A 23,428-nucleotide genomic window follows, 5' to 3' on the forward strand; every position below is an offset into this window, starting at 1 on the left:
GTACTGCCGATGAGTTCACCGAGTGCAAACCAACCACCTTTTCAGTCTGTATTGTTGAAGTAAATCCACTTTTTATCGCAAGTGACGATCCGGTCCTGAATTTTGCCCTTGCATTAATATTCGAGCAGATTAGTGCTGTCCCGAACACGTCTGTCCTTATCTGCTTGAGTCAGCTCATGCGGCACCCAGCGATTGAACTTGCACGTCAAGTTTATGCAATGCATAGTGCAATTAATGTACGTGGTACTAACGTCTAACTCCTTAGCAAGCTTTTGAGTGGTTGTACACGGATCTTCCTCCTCAAGTTTTCGGGTCTCATCAACATCAGTGGACCACTACAACGCTCTGCTTCTTGAATGTCATAGTCCTTGTTTTGGAATTTCCATCACCAAACCTTCAGAGTGTCATATGATACAACATTAGTACCTAAATCTATACACATGATTTGGTGACATTCTGTAGCAGATATTTTGTAACAGAACTGTAATTTTGTAAATGATGGTTCTAAACTGGTATCGTGATAGTTCAATTTCAGACACCTTGTACTTAATGGATAACGATTTTGTTTAACAAATTTCACAATCTCGTTTCTAAAGCAAGTAGCTTTCTATCAAATGTCAAAATTCGTTTGACAAAATATGATTAAACAACGCCAATGCGAACTGTTTGAGCAAACGATATTTGCGGTGTCGGGAAACTTTCGTTACAACCTCATACTTTTAAACTCGCACTATTTTATTAAGCATTTTAATACTTTAAGTGTGAAGTATCCATTACAACGAATTTTTAACACTTTTGAATTTTCTTTTGAGGTTTTTGATTTCCAAGAACCCCATGTGATCGTGCCTACAATGCCGAAGTTTTATTACGTTTGCAAGAATTCGCCATCCGCTGGTGTCAATGCATGGAAATGTTGATATGTGCGGTGCTACAGGTTAATACCGAGAAGAAAATGAGTGCAGTCACATTCCATTTTTGGCACTTAAGGAGGCAGATTGCATACTTACGCTTTGTTCGTTTAGTGGAATAAAGCAAACCACGCGAGGGCTATTTGCCTAAGAGGAAGGATGGCTTCAAGGAGTATTTATAATGAGAAGCACATTTTCAAGTATTAAGAATTTTCGTTTCGCGCCTTAAATGTGTCCTCCAAAGCTAATACAAATTCCCATAATAATGCATCGAAGAAGTGGGAATTAGAAAAAAAAAAGTTGTGAGTTAACTTTTATATTTCAGTCTGAGAATTATAGCACTAAGCTGTTAAAAGTGAAAATGATTCTTAAAAGCATGTAACTGGCAGGAAAGTGAAAAGTAATAAATACGAAAAAGCTAAGCTCATCTGTTCACACATTTAATAAACTATGTTGAATTAACCTGATGATCATTCAGAGAGAGTAAAATCACGAGGAATATACTATTAATTAGCTATGTTAACTAAGAGTCCGGCTGAAAGATGAATCAAATATCTAAGATAATTTCATGTTTATTAGTATACAATTAGTGCCAATGCAAAATATTTGGTAGGATTAGGTGTAACATCAGTTAAAGGTTTGTGAAACACAATTTAATTGAGATGAACTACGACAGAGAAAGAGAAACCTTTGTAATTGCAATCGCACCAATGTTTTGACTGAATGAAGTAAGTCCACTTCCAGTGCCCAAAATTCCAGCAACAACACAACCTACTCCTTCCATCATAATACCTCTGTTTATAGCGTGCATCGGGGGAGGTGGAGCTCCAGACAGTTTTGCACAGGCGTAGTAATCTCCCACAGACTCAACAACAGAAGCCACAACCCCAGCTATGATTCCTAGAGCCGGTCCTATATTGAAAGTAGGCACTCCAAATTTTCCTAAAAATTAAACATTTCCTAGAAGAATAATCTGTGATTTTTAACAAATTAATTTCTAGAATTTCTAAACTCAAAATATTTCAAAAAATGAAGTTTTTGATCATCCTTGCCAGAACAGGGTTTTTAGTAGATATATAGTCGTTAAAGTGCATAAAAAATAATATTATAAATAACAAAAAGAAAATGCGAACTCAAGATTGGAAATTATAATTTCCAATCTTGAGTTATGAACTATAGTTCATAACTCAAGTTATAGAGCTTAAAATTATGAACTATAGTTCATAATTTTAAGCTCTATAACAGAAGAATCCGAAACTTCTTCACTGAACTTGTCTCACAGTACCCCGCATATCGAATTGAATATAAGGTAATAGAACTGTTGTTCTAAATAATAATTTATTTAATAAATAATAATTTATTTATAACACCAGATTTATATTTTTTTGAATTTTTCATTTGTAGTTCATGTATGTAATATTACGAGCTAACAATTATATAAAATAGTAAGCAGATGATAAGATAAAAGTATTAAAACAAGTTAACGAAAACTTTATAAACTTTACTGAAAAAATATAAACCAGTATATATTATAAAAATAAAAAAAAAGCGAAAACAATGAAGTACTCATAACATTTCACTGAATATACATTCACAAACGATTTCCACTTTTACTTAGATCTTATTACATTAATTGCTTACAAAGAATGTGGTTTACATGTTGAGGCGGTGAACTTGCTTCTATGTTCCTAAACCAGACGCCCATATGGTACAGTGGTTAGGGAAGCCGATTGCTATACCGTTGGGCCCGGGTTCGAATCTCGGAAAAGGTATGGTTGTAACTGTCCTTCCCCTTCATAGAAGGTAACGGTGGCCGCATATTAGGTGCCTCCACAATAAAATGGCTACCACTTCCGGCCTTAGGAGTGGCCAATGCCGGAAAAAAAGGCAAAAAATTGCTCGCCGTTCGGAAGAAAAAAAAAAATTCGTAGACCAAGGCAGCAAGCCTGAAAAATGTTATGAAGACAGAGAATAAGATCTGATATTAATGGATGTAAGTCATTCTTTCTATACTATGTTAAAAATGAAACGCTCTTCAGCTTTGATGTCGACTGAAAAGCTCAATGCATCTTAATCGAGAATCAATGTGTCATCAGAACTTTTTTTTGCTGATTTTTGGAATTGCTTTTTAATTAAGTTCTAAGAAGCTGACAAAAGTTACATTTGAACAGGGGCGTAGCTAGAGTTTCTATCGCCTGGGGACAACTGAAGAATTTGCGCCCCTTTCTGTGTGCTAAGAATGGAAAACATTTCATTAAAAAATTTCGTAGCATCAGTTTCGCTCCCCTTGGATGCTGCGCCCGGGTACAGATGTCCCTCCTTGCCCCACCCTAGCTACGCCACTGCATGTGAAGGAAGCTATAAAACATTAAGCATAGTTTAAAAGAAAGATAACTATACTTGCAATTAGTTGGATGACAGAAAGAATACATACGATTAAAAAAAAAGAAAAGAGAAGGAGACAGCGTTTATTTTGCTTCAGAGTTACTCTTTGCGCTTTAATGTTTCTAAGAGGAAGTGAACCAGTAATTCAGATATAGTAGTACTTTTAGTATAAGGTATGCAAAGTTTGAAATATGACCATTCTGTTTAAATAATACTCTTAAAATAAGTTTAAAAAATTTATTCATATGAATTTTCATTAATACAGTTTTAATTAATTTCTTTAAGGGTAATATTTTTAAATATTACTCGGCTGCAGTTTGATTGATATTTGTCATAATAAAAACTTATTCATTTCGTTTTTGTTTGCATTCCCTTATAGCATTTTGAACAAAGAAGGAATAATCTTTATTTTTTACCTTTGTCAGCAAATAACTTATCGTAAAAAGTTTACATGTCATTAAATCTTTGACGAGTTAAAATAAACGCTTCAATTATTTATCTGCACTAACTATTATATTTTTTGAATGGTACCCAATAAATTAGCCTATAATGCTAACAAATCAATAGAATTGAATGCTTGAAAAAAGAAGCATATCTAGAGGAAAACTCTGGAAGTTCCAGTGTCTGACAGGCGAACTTAGAATACTTGGAATACTTGACAGAATCAGCGTCTGACACATAGTCTTAAAGCTTAGAGATTTTATGAGATGTGTGCAAGTAATATTACGTTATTAAAGATTAATAACGGGCGTGAATGCGAGTAATGCAAAAAGGATTAATTTTTGTTTCAGACATACAATACGTTAAAACGATTTTCATAGAGTTATTAATCTCAAGCAATACCTTAATTAAATTTTATTTTTGCCTGAAATTTGAACTCTGAGAATTTAGTTTAATCTGCAGCGAAACTTCATTATAAAATTCAGCAGAAATGAAATCAGAGATCTTGAGTTAGAGAAAAATACCATAACATTTTAAAGTCTACTAAAACTAATACATCTATAAAGATATACATGTTCATCTTCTTTCTTCATTTATAACAGTATAACTATATATATATATAAGTCATCAAAAATACAGTTCTGTATAACTTACCGGGATATGGCACAAGAAACCAAGGCGACTTTCTAAGACCTGATAACATTTTATCGGTCCGAGCATCATTATTAATGGGAAGAACGTCTGCGGCTGTTAATATTGCACACAAGCCCCAAGTCATAATGACCGTCAGCACTATCTAAAATAGTTCACTTTAGACATGAAAAGCTTGTTAAAAATTAGAATAAAATAAAAACCATTTTGTGGTAAAACATGATTTTGCATACATGACATTCAAATATGATCCTAAGTGTTGGATTTTCCCCGCAGTGCTTCGTACTGTACAATAAGTGATATTCTAATTTTTATATACTATCTGCAGTGTAGTGGGAGTTCGATCTTGTTAATTACGTATGGCTCCTCAGTATACCGATAAGTATATAGAAAATTACCTAATCCCATATTATAAATGTCATGCTTCAATCGTTCAAACAGTTTTGTTACACCAGGAAGATTTACACAATTTAAAATTTTAGATCATGACAAATGTTACTTTCCATATTGTCTACGAAAGCCAGGTCAAAGTTTATGAGGCTGAGATCCCTTCCCTCCTCCTAAACATTTATCGGTAATGTTTTGCTTTAAGTCCTAGCCAGAGGCGTATCGTGGGGAAAGGGACTTCGAAGCCATATCCATGAAAGTACATATAACTTGAGTTTTAAAATTTATATACTTAGTAAATGTACTTATATGTAGTAATACAGAAAAGAACGAAGTTAAAATAGGTTTGCATTGAAAATGTTAAAGTTTATTGTGCAATGAATTTCCAGGAATCAGTCCCTAATTTTTATCTGGCATTAAAGACTTTTTTGACAGGGTGAGTTTCAGTTGCTTCTTGCGAGAGAAACTTTTCAAGGTTGAAGTTGATTAAAAGCTATGTTCCACCAATGATGAGCCAAATAAGACTTAACGATTTGGCAGTCATTTCCATTGAATATGCGGTAACTAAAAACATTAATTTTGATGAAGTTATGAAGAAATTTTCAGAAGCGTGCAAAACGTTTCAATTTTTTTATTCACGAAAAAGTTAAAAACAGTTTTTTAAACCATTAAAAACGGCATATTAATAAACCTTTTTAACTATATCTTTCTTTACTAGATGTAAAAGCTTTGTTTTCCAAATAATTTTAACAATTTAATTTTAATTAAATAAATGTAAATTATATGTTTGTGTGGTCTCGATAGCTGTACGTCTGCTCTTGGTCGTAGGGTTCTCTACCTACACACTAATCGCTCTCATAGGAGCGATGAGTCAGAATATTTAAGGTCCCTTACTATATCACGTGAAACATCGCGCAAACATCTAACAGCTCGGGATGCCCTAAAACAGTGATGGAAAAAAATATCATCACCAAGAAAGAGTTGTGCTAGATAAACGAAGTTTGTTAGGTGTGTTTATACATCTGAAAGATGATGTCTATTAAAATTTCGCGCTAGGCGCAGAAGTGTAGCACTAGTAGCGCCACTATGAACATGCAGATCAGGTCTGCTTTAAATACGCGCTGTAAAGCTTGTGAACGTTATTTGTTGAGATTTAACATAGTGAGTTGTTATTAAAAAATGCCGTTAAGAAGATGAAGAAGCCATTATCAACAGTTCGGTGAGTTTGAACGAGGTAGTGTAGTAGTGCTACGAAGGTGTATTTTCTTGCCTCGATATTGCAGAAAGACTTTGCAGGAATGCATCCACTGTGCATGATTGCTGGCGGTAGTAGTCAAGGAAAGGTACTGGCTCAAGAAGATTGGATTCCGAGTGGCCACGTGGCACTACTGAAAGGGAAGACTATCGTGTTCGGCGTATTGCTGTGGCGTATCGTACTGTGTCTGCGGCAGAAATTGGAGCTGCAGTTGGCACCACAGTGACACATTGAATTGTTACAAATCGGTTACTTGAAGGACAGCTCCGAGCCAGATGCCCTGTAGCATCTGGCCCAAGATTATATATTGAGATGCATTCCACTGACTCCAAACCACTGCCGTTTGCTACGTCAGTGGTGTCAAACTAGAGATCATTGGGGGACAGAGTGGAGATCTGTTGTATTTTCTGATGAAAGCCAGTTCTGCCAAGGTACCTGTGATGGTGGTGCATTGGTTAGAAGGAGGCCAGATGAACACCGACAACCAACCTGTCTGCGGCCTAGTTACAGTGGACCTACACCTGGAATTGGAGTTATGGTCTAGGTAGAAATTTCCTATGACAGCAGGAACACTCTCGTGGTTACTCCAAGCACCCTGATATATAACATCAGTTTTCATCTAATCAGATTTTATTTATCAAAGATCTGTAATCCTTCTGACTCTGTAACGAGAAACGGCCAGTTACAATGAATAAAATGTATTTTATCAGCACAGCGAATGATTTTCTTTTTTTCCTCGGAATACCAAATATTAAATTTTGCCAAGGTTTCCTTCTTTTGATACATTAAAGAATAATTACAAAAATTAACCTTGGTTTAAAAATTAGGTAAAACTTTAATGATGTGAGAATTATGATGTGATTTCTACATTTATTTAATCCAGCAGTTTCACAGAACAAAAAAGTATGATTTGATTTGAATCACAAATTCATTAAACAAGTGCTTATATAAATTCTGAGAAAAAAATTAACTAATTCTTCTTTAACATTTCATCAGCTTCTTTACTTTTTCTTTGTTACAGTAATCATATTATGCAAAATCAAACAAATATTGCATTTCAAATTAAAAAATACAATTCGTCTGAGTCCGAGAAACTTACATAAGCTGTATGCTTTTTATTAAACTTTTTATGACAGAATAAAGTAAACTCTTGACAGTAAAATTGGTAATATATAGAAAAAGCAAACGTTTAGAGGTATTTTGAGTAAAACAAATCTGTAAATTAAAAATTTATAAACTTACTGGAAATAATTTGAAGAACGGAAACCAGCTCACATGGCAGCTGTTATTCTTTGAATAGGAACATTTCGGCATCTTTATTTCAGCCATATATTGAGAGATTATGATCAGAAGGATAATTGTGCTAACATAAACGTTATATATTATTTGGGTGAAAAATGTGAATGCTGTTTATAAAACTTATAGGATATTTGACAGGAAAAGAAAATGACTTTTAAAATAATATCAAGCGTTACAAGGATAAGGCATTCATGAAACACCACTTAAGCTCTACAAGTTAGTATTTTCTCAAACAAAGAATATTCCATTTATAAAGTGAATGTCTAAAATTAAATGTAACAGCGAAAGCCTTAAATGAATTTTATCGAATCAGTTTTAGAAAATCCATTTTGTTTGCTAACTTAAGCGGAAAGATTACCAAATTTTGATTGCTCTTCGTTACTAGAAGTAAGTTTTAACCGCACGAAAAGTAACGAAACAATTTTTCGAGCAATTTTATAAAAATATATGTTCTTTTGGCTTAAAATTATTGTGAAATAGCTTAGGAACCGCCTCTGTTGTGTTATATAACACCTTGAGCCCCACTATACAAAAAAAGTTGTTTTTCATTGAAAACATTTTTGATTAATATATCATAAATTTTTCCTAATGCCATGTATTATATTTGTAAAACATAATATTATATTTACATCTGTTTTTAGACTATAATTCGTTGGCATTCATTATTTATACATAATGTCCATGTTGACTAAATAAATGTTGTGTGCATTTGGATAGCACTGAATGCGATAAAATTCAATCTTACTTTTGCTAAATACAGCCAAAAAGGGAAAAAAGGATAAAATTAGTCGGATTAGCATAAAAATTATTTTTATTTCCCGAAGGCTAGAGTATCTGACAACACAGGGTTTTGGATGAGCATCAAAAAGCGAAATACAAAATATTTTATAAAACTGCGGCAAAATCTTTTACTTTTCTCCAGTCCTGTGCTATTACATGCCTTTAAATGTTTCCTCCAATAATGAGAAACAATCAAAATCTGGTAACTTTATATATTAAACCATCAGAAAAAGAAGCTTCAACATTTCTTTCGATGAATCTGAATCGTCAAATTTTAACTTCGGCTCTCTTTATAAATGTCAGTGTTCGATTTTCATTTCATGTATAAAATAATATTCATTTAAACAAGCAATTCATAATATAGAGGGGAGGCGGTATTTCCATGAACACTCTTTATACATTATACTTGGATTTATAAGTTAAAATTCAACCTTCAAAATTGCTCAACATTGATTTTCTATGAAATTATATTGATACAAACAACTTATATAATTTATAAAGTAATAGCCTATCATTTCTTTAATATTTTGTTTTGACAAAGGCTTTAGTGCTTAGTACGATTTATCGATTTTATGAATAGTTTGTATTCATTGCCTATTTTCCTAAATTGTGTCCCTTAATTTGATTTATTGATGTGTGATTAATCTTATTTTTTGATGATTATAACGGATTTGAGTCAGTATGTTTCCAGTCCCTTCATTTTTTTTTCAAAAGCTCTTTTATTGCATATAAATTTACAAATCCGAGTTCACTATGACACACGATGTATTTGAAAAAAATCCTGCTCTAAAATCAATAGAAATTAATCGCACAAATGCAATTTAGTAAAAGTCAAAAATCAAACTTTCAGGCATTGTAAAAGTTGAGACAGAAAATCGCATGAAAATAAATTTCTCTTTCAAAGGAAAATCAACTTTATAACTGATAAAAAAGCCACTAACCGGAATATTTGAAGAATTACCAATAACAGAATTCATGTCATTTTAATCAAAAAAGGCGTAAAATACCGGCACTAATTGCCAAGGTTGCTAGTTTACAAAGACAGCAATTTTGTGCTTTCTACTTTAATATACTTGTTAATATTTTAAATCATAATTATTTATTATCCGTGCTTCTTCAAATTTTTTGATTAACATTCCAAAATGAAAAGTGTTAATGTGCATAATTAGCTAAAAAAATCACTTTCACTTACAGAGCTGAAATACCCCAGTTTCCAGAAGCTTGTTTTGCAGATTCTTTGAATAGTGACAATCCAATCAAAGTAATTGTTGGAACTATAGCTAAGGGAGTTATCCACTTCATTAGCAAACCAATCAAACCAGTTAATCCTACCAGGACTTCAACGTAAGATCCAGCAATAATTGCTCCTTGAATCTGTAAAATATATATTTATTCAAGATTTACTTAAACGTATAAAATAGTCAAAATTTCTTACTATATTTAAGTGGTTACAAAATTCGTTTTGAGTTACTAAATATCATTGCAAACTGTATTGTTACTTAATGATTTCACACATAATTTTCCTAGGAAACGTGACTATAGAATTATAGATTAATTTTAAGCTGCCAGAGTTAATTGCTACCTTAGGGTTTATATTGTGCAATATCTGCTCTTAGCCAGCAGCACTCAAAGCTATACAAACTCTCTGTTTCTGTGATATTTTACTTCAATATTGACTTAAAGTCCGTATTCTTTATGAATTTAAATTTAATTCCATAATGACCGAAATGTAAAGTTTAAAAAACGTGCGAGGCTCTTTTAAGTTTGTTCTTCTAAAAAGCAGGGAACTAAAACTTTGCTTGTTAATATTTTCATCTGAAATGTAGTTTTAGTTATTTCTGTTTTTCGGAAAGTCTTTGTGGTTTCGTTTGCAATGCAATTAAAGTTCTATAAACAATTTGAAACTTGTTTTGTGAAATTTAAGTTGGGATGCTGCTGTTTAATTGGAAGGGAAACTCACTGCTTGACCTGAGAAAATATAAGTTTAGTTTAAGTTAAACCAAAAGAGAGAGTAATACTTTAAGAATTAATAAATTTAAGCAACTAATTTTTATTTTGCGAAAATCTTCTCTATCCTAGCATTTTAATTTAGCTTATGCATACTGAACGCTCCAATAAATTTTTTAAGCAGCGTTTTTTTTTTCCCTCTGAGTCGTGAAAGAGAAGGAACTGATGTTTTACGACCTGATTCTCAAATCACAATACCAATTATTTAACAAAGAAAAAAGTTCGCAATTAATTATTGATTAAACTTTCGCTTTAGAAAAATAAAAATAATTCAAACTTTTTTTGTATTCGTTAGAAAAGTAATAAAAAAAACTGTTTTTTCATTACGTAAGTATGCACCTTGAATTTTGTGCGTTTATAAACATTTGAAAATAAAAAGTTTCACTTTCTTTCTGATAAACGTTTTCCACAATCTAGATAATTCAAATTTACTTCTCGCATTCTAGACATCCAGACTTCGTCTTTTTCACTGTCCGTCATATTTAGGTATGTTTCTCTGCTCGGACATTTCCATTTTGGAAGAGCAAGAATCGTAAGCACTGGAATCAAGAAAGACAAAGATGGCCCTTGAATTATGGGCAACCTAAAAAAAAAGGCAAAGTAGCGCTGAAGAATATATGCAATCCAATTTAATCAGGATTGTTTGGAAAGTATTTATTAAGTTAAAAATATATTAAATTATTTATAAAAGATTCGAATTTCTTGCTATTCGCTATTTTAGATGGAAGTCAAGCCTACGAATGGGAAAAATTGGCGTTAATATATATATATATATATATATATAACCCTGTTTTATTACCCTTGTAATTTGTTATCGTATAAAAAAAACTTTGAACCGCTTTTCATGATACAAACAACTTATATAATTTATAAAGTAATAGCCTATCATTTCTTTAATATTTTGTTTTGACAAAGGCTTTAGTGCTTAGTACGATTTATCGATTTTATGAATAGTTTGTATTCATTGCCTATTTTCCTAAATTGTGTCCCTTAATTTGATTTATTGATGTGTGATTAATCTTATTTTTTGATGATTATAACGGATTTGAGTCAGTATGTTTCCAGTCCCTTCATTTTTTTTTCAAAAGCTCTTTTATTGCATATAAATTTACAAATCCGAGTTCACTATGACACAATGCTTAAAATTATGCTTAAAATTAATCTATAATCTATATTCTTTTTTATGCGAAACCTGACTCCGTCATAAGAAAATATAGTAAATTCGAGTTAGATAAAAGGAAGTAAGCTGAGCCAAGTTTCATGCGAAATTTCTCGCGTTATTTGAAAACTACACTGGCGTTCAAGATAAAGGCAGTCTACATATTTTTGAACATTTTCTTGAAAAATACTGAACTAAAAAGTAGAAATTATGCTACCAAACAAAGCAAGTCTTTAGCGTCGAATACGCAAGCTTACGCGTGTGGGGTTGGGAGTATTTAAGGGAAAGACCATTAAAAGCGCTCGTGAGCATTTTCTAAGCTTTTTTTCGCTCACACTGCTCAGTGAATTTCATAGTCAAAAGCAACCGCTTAAAATATGTAACTACCAATGTTTGGATCAGTCTTTGTAACTGCTACAAGGTGTGCATGTGAGATCTTAGACACCTATGTTTGCCTTTTCAGGCGTAGAGTTGACCTTAAGTTCATTTATATGGGTGAAAATATATGTGAATATATATATGGATATATATATATAGGAAAATTTATATAGATTGGCAAGCCAGATCTTCAGATCTATACCCATAGAAAATATCTGATATGCTCTTGGAAAAGCGGTTCAAAGTTTCCTTTTCCCTCTCAGGACCTGATAACAGCGTTTCTGCAGGAGTGCTACCGATTAGCAAAGGGACTCAGAAACTGCTTCGTTTTTAAATAGGCATTTTTTTTTTTTTTTTTTTTTTTTTTTTTTTTTTTTTTTTTTTTGCTCGATCTTGCAAGCAATGTTTTAGACCATCCTGTGCCAATGAGCTTAAAGCACGATCATGCTTGTGTGTCATGACCTGTTGTAAGATATGTGTTTTTGTATAATACAAGCCTATAACCATATGAAGTTTCAATAAAATGTATCCATCATCTCCGAAGATAATCGATCAAATTTGAAAACTCACTTAATTTTGAACACCAGTGTATCTAAGATATCAGAAAACAGTTAGTGAAAAGGAAAATATTCTACAATGGTTTAACTGTTTCACACGAATTAAAAATTTGAGCTTACAGAAAAGAATACAAAATTTAAAGAAAATAACATATTTGAGATTTCTCCTATAATTAGTACGACCTACAATACGTATCTTTTAAAAATAATTAGCTTTGGAAAATTTTTTTTAATCGGAATTCAGTCCTAGCTTTACTCACCCTCAGTTACAAACACTAATCATTTGATGATAGTAGAATCATAATTTCATTTAAATTGTACGAATTAGCAACGAGATGAATACTTCTTACAAAATGTGAAAAAGAAAAAAATTAATTCTAGTTTACAAGAATTCTGGTAATTAGTTATTGATAAAATATTCAGGTTTAAATCATTTTTAAAGGAAATGCTTCTTAAATTCATTCTTCTATTGAGGCTTTACTTTGCATATGTATTCAGAAATAACAAATGCTTTTGTCCTCCCCATTTTTAAGCCTTTTATAATTTTTTCAAAGTGCAATTATGTATACATAGGAACATTTAAGTAAACCTTTATTTCATTTTTGAATTTGCAACTTTTCTTTACAGTTCTGAAGTCGGTATCGATTTTCTTTCTACACTTTAAAATCAGCCCGATTACATTTTCCACAGAAGTAACTGATTTACAATCTTCAAAAGTTCTTCTTTACATATTTTCCTTTTCAATGAATTAAAGTTTACATAAACTAGGTTTTGTAATAATTCACGGTTTATACATAGACACCTTACAAATATTTTTTGACAATCGCATCTGGTACCTTAAAATCAAGAATTAAACTCACAAATTCATCTTTGTGTATCAACTTCGATTTCGTTTGCATTGATTGACAAACAATCCGTCCAGTTAAGAAGGAAGTTAAAATCAGTTTTTTAGTTCAAAATTTCTTTGCTGCTCTACACTAGCTAGTGATTACATTCGAATTCAAGATATTTTATGTTAAATAAAGAAATTTTTGTTAGCGAAATTTGATCAGTATGAAACATTTTATACACGTCTGCAACTTCGCCATGTAAAACAGTTTTAAAACTTCTGACTTAGAACTAAATATTAAATTAAAACTTTATTCGAAGTCTTCTTGAATTCAAGTTACTATTTTTAATCATATGAAATATCAAAAAAACTGTTTTGGGTAACTCAATTTTTGAATTTACCGTGTTTAGCGACTGACCGTCTTTTTTGCGGTACTTAAATACATTATTTCTTATATTATGTTTGTAGAACTGAAAATATAAAGAAAATATTACCTTGTTTAATTGACCATTTCTTATTACAAGAAATATTTTATGCATCATATTTGTTTTTGGGAACACATATTCAGAATCTCCGCACTTTTTTACATTGTTTTACGGATGATAACATTTTAAGACAAATCCTGACAATTTAATTTTGCAAAATTAATTAGAATTATTCCTCAGATAGCATATTAAATCTTACCTTGACTGAGGAAGCTTGCGTTCTAGCTAATTTATCTACCTTTAAGTTCACTGATCAATATGAACTTTTTTTAATTCCCGAACTTCTATTTTAAGCTTAATTTTTTATAATTTAAACTATGATTTTCTATGATGTTGTTGTAATTTTTACGTTATAAGAGAGAAGAAAGCAGCTCAGTCATTTTCGTTTATATGGATAAAATATTTTGTAATTATTATTGTGAAAGGCTTCAGCATATGTGTAAAGAATTATTGCTTTTCTTTATTTTTAAAACACAGCACTTCAAAACACAAAAATTCGTGCATACCTGCAACCAAAACTTGCCTGCATAATTGTTGCTATTCCTGACGCGAATAATGTTGCAGAAATGATTTCCCCTCTATGTGGATTATCATTTTCCATGCACAGTTCTGATGATATTAAGAAAGGCACAGCAATGGCTCCACAAAACATCGTCAAGTAGTGCTAAAATAAAAATATCTTTAGCGGTCAAAATTAAATATGTTAAGATGGAATAGCTTCATTTGAAATACAAATTTCATAACGCTATGTATAAGGTTGTTCGAGGACAGTTGTTATAAATTTTATTTCCTCAAATATTGATCCTATACATGTAGCTTCAGCTGTAAAATTTCTTAAAATATAGTAAAACATTTTATGAAAACAATTTCAACCCTACTGACGGGAGAATGAAATTTTTTATACAACCTTCCAAAGTAAAATTACAGTAAAAATATTCATTATATTTTATTTAAAACAAAAATTTCATGTCTTTGTGAACAAGATTCTTGGAGCTATTTGAAAATTAATTTACTGACTTTTATCACTTTTCAGCGCCTGCTGTTGAACAAATTTTAAACATTTTAGCCTCATTTCGGGAGAAAGTGGAAAGCAAAAGTTACTAGTTCCGTATGAAGCAAAACAGCATTATTCATTAATTTTCTAGCTGGTCCTGTGAAAATACTATTAACTCTGAATCTGTCTGGGAATTTTGCTCGCTAAAGACTACCTAATTAAAGCATAATAAGTATTTTACCCACTGGAATTTTTTCTCTACGAGAAACTTATGAAAGGTTAGATTTATGCTTAGAGAACTCTCTACACTACTAAAACCGTTTGCATAAAATACTCTATCTTATAACAAAGTATTTTATTGCTAGGAGTACAAATTTAGGATCAATATCTAAGCAAGAGGTTTATGGCTTCCTTTTTAGAACTAACTGTATAAAGTGTTTACAAAAGTTTTTCTGGAATGCGAGGCACTTAACTATTTACAGAAAAACCTTGCAAAAAATGTCAATAATTAGAAATTTAATAGAAATGGAAGTATTTACTAAAGAAAAATACAATTTCACGATATATTTTTAAAATAATTATCCATCCCGTATGGTGCGGTAATTAGAGCAGGCTGATTATCAATCCGAAATCTGGGACGTGGATTCATTTCCAATGTAAGGCTTGCTTGTTAGGCACTTTGCACATCTAGAAGTTATCCTAAATTAACCAAGAGTTAAATTATTTTATGACTTCTGATGTCTAAATTAATCATACATGACTGCCTGTGTTGCAAAGTGAAGAGAATTGAGGCTGGGGTAGAATGATGTCAGTTTCTAGAATGTATGAGAATCATAGTTTGTCTTTAGTTTGAAACGTGAAACAACGTTTTTATTTTTGATGTTCGTCCGTATTGATTTGATGTGTTTCATGTGCTTCAATAAATTGTTTCATGTTTTCGGAATGACACTTGTCTTTCTGTATTTTCAAAGCACCCTGCATAGATTAGATTCTAACCCGTGGATGAAATTACAGCTTTTCGTTTTCAACAGCCTGAATCCATGCTTTTCATAGTATATAAGTCTCTAGTATCATAAAAGAATTTTGTGAACGAGTAAAATCAGGGCATTTGCATATCATATGTCCAAGCTGTATCATCTGCAAGCATAACGTTTTTTGGTGTGAGTATAGATTATGTATACACATACCTGAAAAGCAAGTATGATAGCAAGATACATGGGAGGAGTGTCTTCCAGTTTGTATAAAACATCAGGTTCTGTCTCTCGTGATAAATCTGGACTGGCTTGAAGACTCATCTAAATGAACACCATACATAAGATTAATTTTTTATTTACTGTATCTAGCAGTTCATTGGTAATTGATAGTGGAATTAGATTTTAATTACTCACTGTAAGTTAATTTTATTTTTGAACATTAATATTAATTCATAATTGATTTTTGCCATCCAATAATTATGAATACAAAAAGTATTCCAAAACAGTATTTTAGTATTTGTAATTTAAGTCTTTTAAAATCAAAGGGAACCAACACGCTTATTTCAAAGAAATTCTTCCAGGTTTATAAAGATTAGAATTCTGTAAATTTATGTGCCAGATATGTGGGTTTCTGGCTGAATTTCCAATTTTAACTCATTTATTTTCTCGCTTATAAAATGAGAAACCATTTGCAAATACACATACGTACATGTAAAAATTACATAAAAGTTGGAGTAATTTGCTGCACTAAAAAAAAGTAAAAGGTAAAAGTTTCTCAAAATAAGGTAAAAAATTTTATTCAAATGCAGTAAAACCTCTGCTTAAGGACACCTCTCAGAAAAGGACAGTCATTATTAAGATCATGCTGGTCTCTTCAAAACTTAATAATTTTACATAGCAAAGTCAACTTTCATTTAAGGACATTCACAAGTAAGAACAAGAGCAACAAAAATTTACATTCCAGAAATTGTTACTCTTTGTTGAGAACGCTTATCAAATTATTGAATATACTCTAGCCTTGTTCACTTAAACTTGTCATATTTTCTCAGTTAAACCCACTCAGCCTAATTTTTATGCTGTTGAGCTGGGATATTATTCTCAAATAAAAGAGCTCAGTCTTTCTTCTCTCTTAAATTCTGTCAGTAGGAAATTAAATGGGTGAAACTTAAATTTAAGACTTCACTTCTTTAAACAGGTCTATTCATTCACTGTTCACAAAACAAATAATGTTTATACAGTTAAAAGTGTGGGATGTTTTCTTCCTAGTCCAGCTTACATTTTTTTTAAATCTTAATTTAATTAAAAATTTTAGAATTGTTTCCATAAAGAGTAAATATGAAATTAAAGAGAAAGATCATTATCTATCAGAAAAATATAAATGTATTTAATATGGCTAAATAAAGTACATAATAGAATAAGGACACTTGTAATAAAATTTTCTGTTAGCAAAATTCAGATTAAAATATTTCACTGAAAAAAAAAATTGAAAGAATAGTGTGAAAATGGGAATAAAAGAAAATTTTGCAGACAAAAAATGTAGCTGTTGAACAAGTAGTATGTGAATGGTTTTCTAGTTAACGAAATATTCCTATTTCTGGAAGCATAATTTAGGAAAAATCTCGTGGAGCTGCTTTAGAATTTTGGATACTGGAATATTAAAGCATCTAATGTATAGATAAGTTAAATAGCAAACATCAGTGTAATGTTTATAAATTTTGCAGGAGTAATTTCGATGGTTTAAATATAGAACCATCTTTTTCAGCAGCCTAAGTGCAAATGAACCCTGAAAATGAGCCCTCGAAACTCGTCTTGCAAAATCTGCAAACATTACGCTCATTGGTTGTGCCCAGTCATATGGGCACAACCAATGAGCAGCCGAAAGACCAAGCTACTGACCACAATTCAACGGCCGTTTGCATTAAACATCTGCGGAGGTTATCGCACAACAGCGTCCAGCGCCGCCACGATACTTGCAGGCCTGCTGCCATTACACATAAAGGCAGAGGCAGAGGCAGAGGCTACCTATGTACGAATCACCCATCACAGACAAGAAGCCAAATATGCAGGAATTACGTTCAGAACAACAGACTATGAACTCCCTGGCAGTGTGCAACACATCCACCCTGCCATCAAAGGTAGAGGGATCCATGTCAAAATCCAACATCAGCAATCGCACTCCAGACAACACACTTCCTCTGCGATTACACAACTGTTCACTGATGGATCAAAACATGATCAGGGAGTGGGCTGCGCGTTTGCTCACTACGAACATGGCACACTAGTAAAGGAATGGAAAGGACATCTCACTAACAGCAATAGTATCTTCCAAGCAGAGGCACTAGCAATATTGAATGCGCTACGACATGCCCTCAACCTTTCCCTTACCAATGCGACTTTTTACACGGGCAGAATGTCAGTGCTACACGCACTCAGGGATCATCACCACACTTCACCCATCATCATAGATATACAGCAACTTTTACGCAATAATCATCAAGCCCGCTTTAACATGGTATGGGTGAAAGGACACTCCGACAACGAAGGGAATGACGTCGCAGACCGACTGGCTAATGAGGCTGCCAACAACATCCACGCTCAAACTATAAGAGCCCCTACCCCCGTCTCACACCTCAAGAAAACTCTGCGTAATATCTGTAAAGAAAAGTGGCAAGAAGAATGGAATAGTTGCGACACAGGGAGAAGGACGTATAACTTCCTACCAAAGGTAGACACGGAACGTCTTATAACAATAGCCCCACTGACACAGTACATAACGGGTCATGGCCCATTTCCATCTTATTTTATGCGTCATGGCATTTCAGCATCTGACAATTGTGTCTGTGGCATGCTAGGTTCTCCCGAGCACTACCTATTTGACTGCGGTCTAACAACAAACCACCACTTACCACATCCAACGAATGATAAAACACTTTACTATCGTTTCATAATCAAACACCCGCCAGCTATAAGGAGCATCTGCGCAGTTGTACAGCAAATCAACGCCCTAGGGCAAGACAATTGCGAGCCACAGTAGCATGGTACTGCAGACAATGTACTCAACGATTAGATATTCGCAGTATGTACACATTCTGTAATACACATTCCACATTCAATTTCGAGCCTCGTGTTAACATCTGCTTTCAATAGCCACCAACTTGCAGAAATAATGTTACTGACATGTTTATCAGTGCAAAGCACTGGGCACCCAATGGAATGATGTGTTATCGTAAATCGAAATATATAATATCCGTACAATGCACGAATGTAGTGTATGCAACGAAATATGTAATTCATGCAACAGAAGCTCCTAATGAAAGTATGTACATTATGTATTATGTGAACCGAGCATATTTCCGCACAGCGCTACTGCTTTACGCACACCTTACTATGTCTCATATGTTTCTTCTGTGTGTAATATTTGCATTTATGTGCTCTACGTGTTTCCATATGTATTCTATGTGTCATGATATGTATTCTAGTGTGTGTTTTTATGTCTTTATGTTACGTAATTACGAGTGTGTTTTTATGCTTTTACGTTTAATTTTGTATATCTATGTGTTTCAGCTTATATTGAGTGTTCTAGTGTTTTAATGCTATCCTTTATATTCTTTTTAAGTTACTTTGTGTTATTAACAACGTCCTATGTAAAAACTACCCGACATCTAGCACCTGTATGGCCATGTAAACTCCCGGTGCAGCCTCACGGGGCTCCAGCGAGTTGCTTCTTCGAGATAGTGGAGGACGTGGGACATATGCCTGTTTACCTATGTTATACGCCAGGCGTCCCCGTCCTCCGTCACCTGTCACCACCTGTATGACATAACATAAATTTTAAAGTGCTTTCCGATGAATTTGAAGATGCTAGTGTTGAAGTATGTGAAGACAAAGGATTAGTTTATTGATAGAATATTCTGAAAAAAAATTATTCATAATCCTGATGAAAGTTTTATTCTTTCGATCACTCCCAGAAAAACCACTTTATAAGAAGGAAAATCTAAAGGAGAAGAATTTTCTAAAAAACGATTAATTGTGCTACATTGTGTTAAAAGAGTTGACGAGAATAGGAAAGTACTTATTAATCGCAAAGCATCTCGACTCTGCTGTTAATTTAAAAATTCATATTTATCAAATTACCAGTTTATTATAGATTTAATTGCATATTACAATGCTTAAACAGATTATGTTTGATCGGTTAATTCAATTTAAAAAAAGGAATATTATGTTATGTACTCAGAATGTAATATCGCCTCCCTATTTGCAACCAGAAAATATGATTATCTTTTCACTATCCATCACTATATCAGCAATACAGATTTTATACGAAGCAACCCTTTATTCGTTTAGAGCAGTGTTTCTTAACCTGTTTTTCATGGACCCCCAAGGTGGTCATTGGGTCATATTTTGAGGGTCCGCCGACTGCTCCTAATTTTTTAAATGTTTGCATCAATATTTAAAAAAAAAAACTTTTTTTTGTCACGGGCAACCTCTGTAAGCCGTCTGTCTGCCATTTCTCAATAATAGAGACCTCCACAATACGAGGAAAAGAACATTCGCAAACCATATAAAATTTGAAATTTGTAGAAACGCAAAGTAGCCTTTGAATTTTACTTCACTTGGAAATAAAGTGACGTTAAAATTAGTTCCGCAAAGTTCTTGCAAATTTTTAAAACAAAATATTTGTTTTACTTTTTTCATAAGTTGTAATTAAAGTTTTTTTTTTCAAGTTTTTTTTTTTTTTGTGTGTGTGTGTGTCTTAATGTTTGTTCTTAATGTTTCATTTGATTGTTTGATTTTTTTTTGTAGCCCAAAATGTTCAAAAAAAGGAAGTATGATGAAAATTATGTAAAATATGGCTTCTGCTGCATGAAGGAATCGGACGGTGTTGAAAAGCCACAATGCTTTCTGTGTGGAAAAGTTTTGGCAAATGCCAGTATGAAACCGGCAAAATTGATAGAGCATCTCAAATATCTTCATCCTAAAAATGCCTCTAAAGATCTAGAATTTTTTACAAAGAAGAAAGTCCAGTTTTCGAAATCTGGAACATTAACCAAACTTGGATTTGGTATTTCACAAAAACCTTTGGTTGAGACATCTTTCAGAGTTGCATATCGTATTGCCAAAAGTAGGAAACAGCATACTATTGGAGAGACATTAATTAAGCCATGTACGCTGGAAATGGTTGAATTAGTTTGTGGACTGGAACAGAGAAAAAAACTTGAGGCTATTCCATTGTCCAAGGATGTGATACATTCAAGAATAGTTAAAATTTCTTGCAATATCTTGAAACAGATCATCGATGAATTGAAAGCATCGCCATTTCCCTTTAGTATGCAACTGGATGAAACTACAGACATCTCGAATTGTAGTCAACTTCTTGTTTTTGTTCTTTACGTTTCTGCTGATACTATCAAAGAAGAATTCTTATTTTGTCAGCCTCTTTTGCAAACTACAAAGGCAGTTGATGTTTTAACGATTTTAAATGTTTCCTTTTCCAAACGCGACTTCAACTGGAAACAAAAACTTCATTCACTTTGTACGGATGGAGCACCTGCGATGCTTGGCAATAAATCTGGTTTTGCCCATTTGGTAAAAAAAAGAGGCTCCTAATGTTATTGTTACACATTGTTTTTTACATAGACATGCACTGGCTACAAAAACTCTTCCAACCAGCTTAAAAGAAATATTGTCAATAGCTATTAAAACAGTGAATTTTATTAGATGTAGAGCTCTTAATCATCGTCTTTTTAAAACACTGTGTCAAGAAATGAATGCAGAACATGAGGTACTTCTGTACCACACGGAAGTACGCTGGCTGTCACGAGGGCATAGTTTGAAACGAATTTTCATGTTGAAGACAGAAGTATCACTTTTTTTTAGAAGAAAACGATAACTCTCTCTTCGAATATTTCAAGAAAAAAGATTTTATATGTAAATTGGCTTACTTGGCACACATGTTTAACCACATGAGCGATATATGTCTTTCAATTCAAGGGCCTGATACAACAATTATGGATGCCACTGAGAAACTACAAGCATTTTTATTGAAAATATCCCTTTGGAAAATTAGAATTCAAAATGGGATATATGCAAACTTTCAAATATTGGACGAAGTCCTTTTTGAAAATGGATCTCGGAAAGATAGTTTGTTATTGAATAACTTGAAAAATGAAATCTGTGAACACCTGGAAGTACTTCAAGTTTCATTTGAAAAATATTTCAATTCGGATGGAATAAATATAAAAGATGAGTTGTGGATTCGTAATCCTTTTCTTTGTGATATTGACTGTATCGATGACATGAACCTTGCCAAAGATGAGCTAATTGATTTGAAAACAAAGTCCTTGTTAAAAATGGATTTTGATTCAAAAACTCTTGGAGAGTTTTGGTGTTCTTTAAGAGAAGCCTACCCATTGCTTGTAAAACGAGCTATGGCAGCCATTATTCCGTTTGCTACAGTATATCTTTGCGAAGCAGGATTTTCCACACTTGTCACAATAAAAACAAAACATCAAAATAGACTGAATGTCGAACATGATATGCGCGTTGCTTTGTCGAAAAACATCCCTCAATTCAATCTGTTAATCAAGGAAAAGCAGCAACAGCCTTCACATTAAAAATTTTAATTTCTTCAAATTTTTTATACTATTGAAATAAAAATATTAAAATAATTAAATAATGAAACAGAATATATTTTGTAATAAATGACGTTTAAGCAATTTTTTTTTCACAGAGGGGACCGTGACATATTTAAAATTTTTAAAGTGGTTCATTGTGCCAAAAATGTTAAGAAACACTGGTTTAGAGCATCTTTTAACATCTTTAATTGTCAAATCAATAATTTCAAATATAGAACATTTGACATCTGCAACAGATTTAGCAAATGATATTAATATTTATTTCATAGGAAGAACTTAAGGGAAACAAGTACTATAAGTTATTTTACAAAAGCTGGTTTTTGTAAAAGATCTGTAGGATTTTAGCGTTGAAATTAATTTACTTTAATGCACATTTTACATTAATAAATGTGTTTTATCCAAATGTTATACAAGAATCGATAATGAATACATTTTAATTGATGAAATGGCAGCAGCAGAATGGGATGAATCAAACAAAATAGAAAAAAAAAATATTGACACCGAAAAAGAATTAAAAGATTAAGAAATTTAAAAGTTCTTTCGTTACTGAATTTTAGTGATGCATGAAGTATGTTAAAAACTCCAAAAGCAATTTTTACTCATTATAATGACAGTAAAAATTTCAAATTCATTTCTGTGTTTTATGTTCGCTTTGAAAATCACATTGTAAATACAGAATGCCTCCTCCCCCCAAAAAATCACTGATTACCTTAAACAAAATAAAATGTAGCATGTGCATTAATTTACATTTTATTAGTCATTATGAATTTAGTGTGTTAAATAAATTTTAAAACTGATAACACATTTAATATTAAGAAAAATTTGAATTCTATACTCCGGAGGTAAATTATAAGTTTTTTTGCTAACTTCTTATTTAAACACATCTGTTAATTAAAAGCACACTTATAAGACTCAAAAGTTGCTTTAAATGAAAGGTTTTACTAGCTTCAACTCTGAGGTAAAATGGTTTTGTAAATATAAAATTTAACTTTTTATATGATCTTCGAAGAGAAACAAAAGCATCAGCATAAGGAACATATTATATAAACGTGTTCATTATATAGTGAATGTATAACTAAATTATACAATGAATATTTCACTAACTGGATTACAAAACCTTCCTGTCCCCTACATTGAAACTCAAATCACAAAAGTTTCTACTTTACTTCGAGAAGTTTCATAAATGAAAATACATATCTGAGGCCAATATTTAAGCAAATAGATTCGTAGACACTTTCTTCGAACACCCTGTATACAGGTGAATATGTATCGAAATCATTAAACTGCTGGGAAAATTTAAAAAA

The 23,428-nt window shown here is 32.4% G+C and overlaps 1 protein-coding gene across 4 annotated transcripts in view; it reads right to left on the bottom strand.

The window, feature by feature from the left end:
• Positions 1-23,428, bottom strand: part of LOC146992982 (solute carrier family 23 member 2-like) — a 35,974-nt gene that overhangs the window by 11,894 nt on the left and 652 nt on the right. Inside the window, exons 2-8 of one of the 4 annotated variants that reach the window (XR_015038969.1) lie at positions 15,703-15,810; positions 14,028-14,185; positions 10,546-10,696; positions 9,299-9,480; positions 7,270-7,390; positions 4,389-4,530; positions 1,617-1,850 (exon numbers count right to left, since the gene is read on the bottom strand). Coding sequence is in view for 3 of the 4 variants with exons in the window: in XM_085809216.1 (XP_085665342.1) it covers positions 1,597-1,850; positions 4,389-4,530; positions 7,270-7,390; positions 9,299-9,480; positions 10,546-10,696; positions 14,028-14,185; positions 15,703-15,810 (1,116 nt within the window). In the remaining variant the exon portion in view is untranslated. Of the gene's footprint in view, positions 1-1,596; positions 1,851-4,388; positions 4,531-7,269; positions 7,391-9,298; positions 9,481-10,545; positions 10,697-14,027; positions 14,186-15,702; positions 15,811-23,428 lie in introns of all 4 variants that reach the window. The other 3 variants (XM_085809216.1, XM_085809217.1, XM_085809218.1) reach the window with 3 other exon arrangements.

Source organism: Stegodyphus dumicola, chromosome X2 (genome assembly GCF_044657685.1).
Source record: "Stegodyphus dumicola isolate Sdum_Otavi_A_Nest chromosome X2, ASM4465768v1".
Taxonomy (NCBI): Eukaryota; Metazoa; Arthropoda; class Arachnida; order Araneae; family Eresidae; genus Stegodyphus; species Stegodyphus dumicola.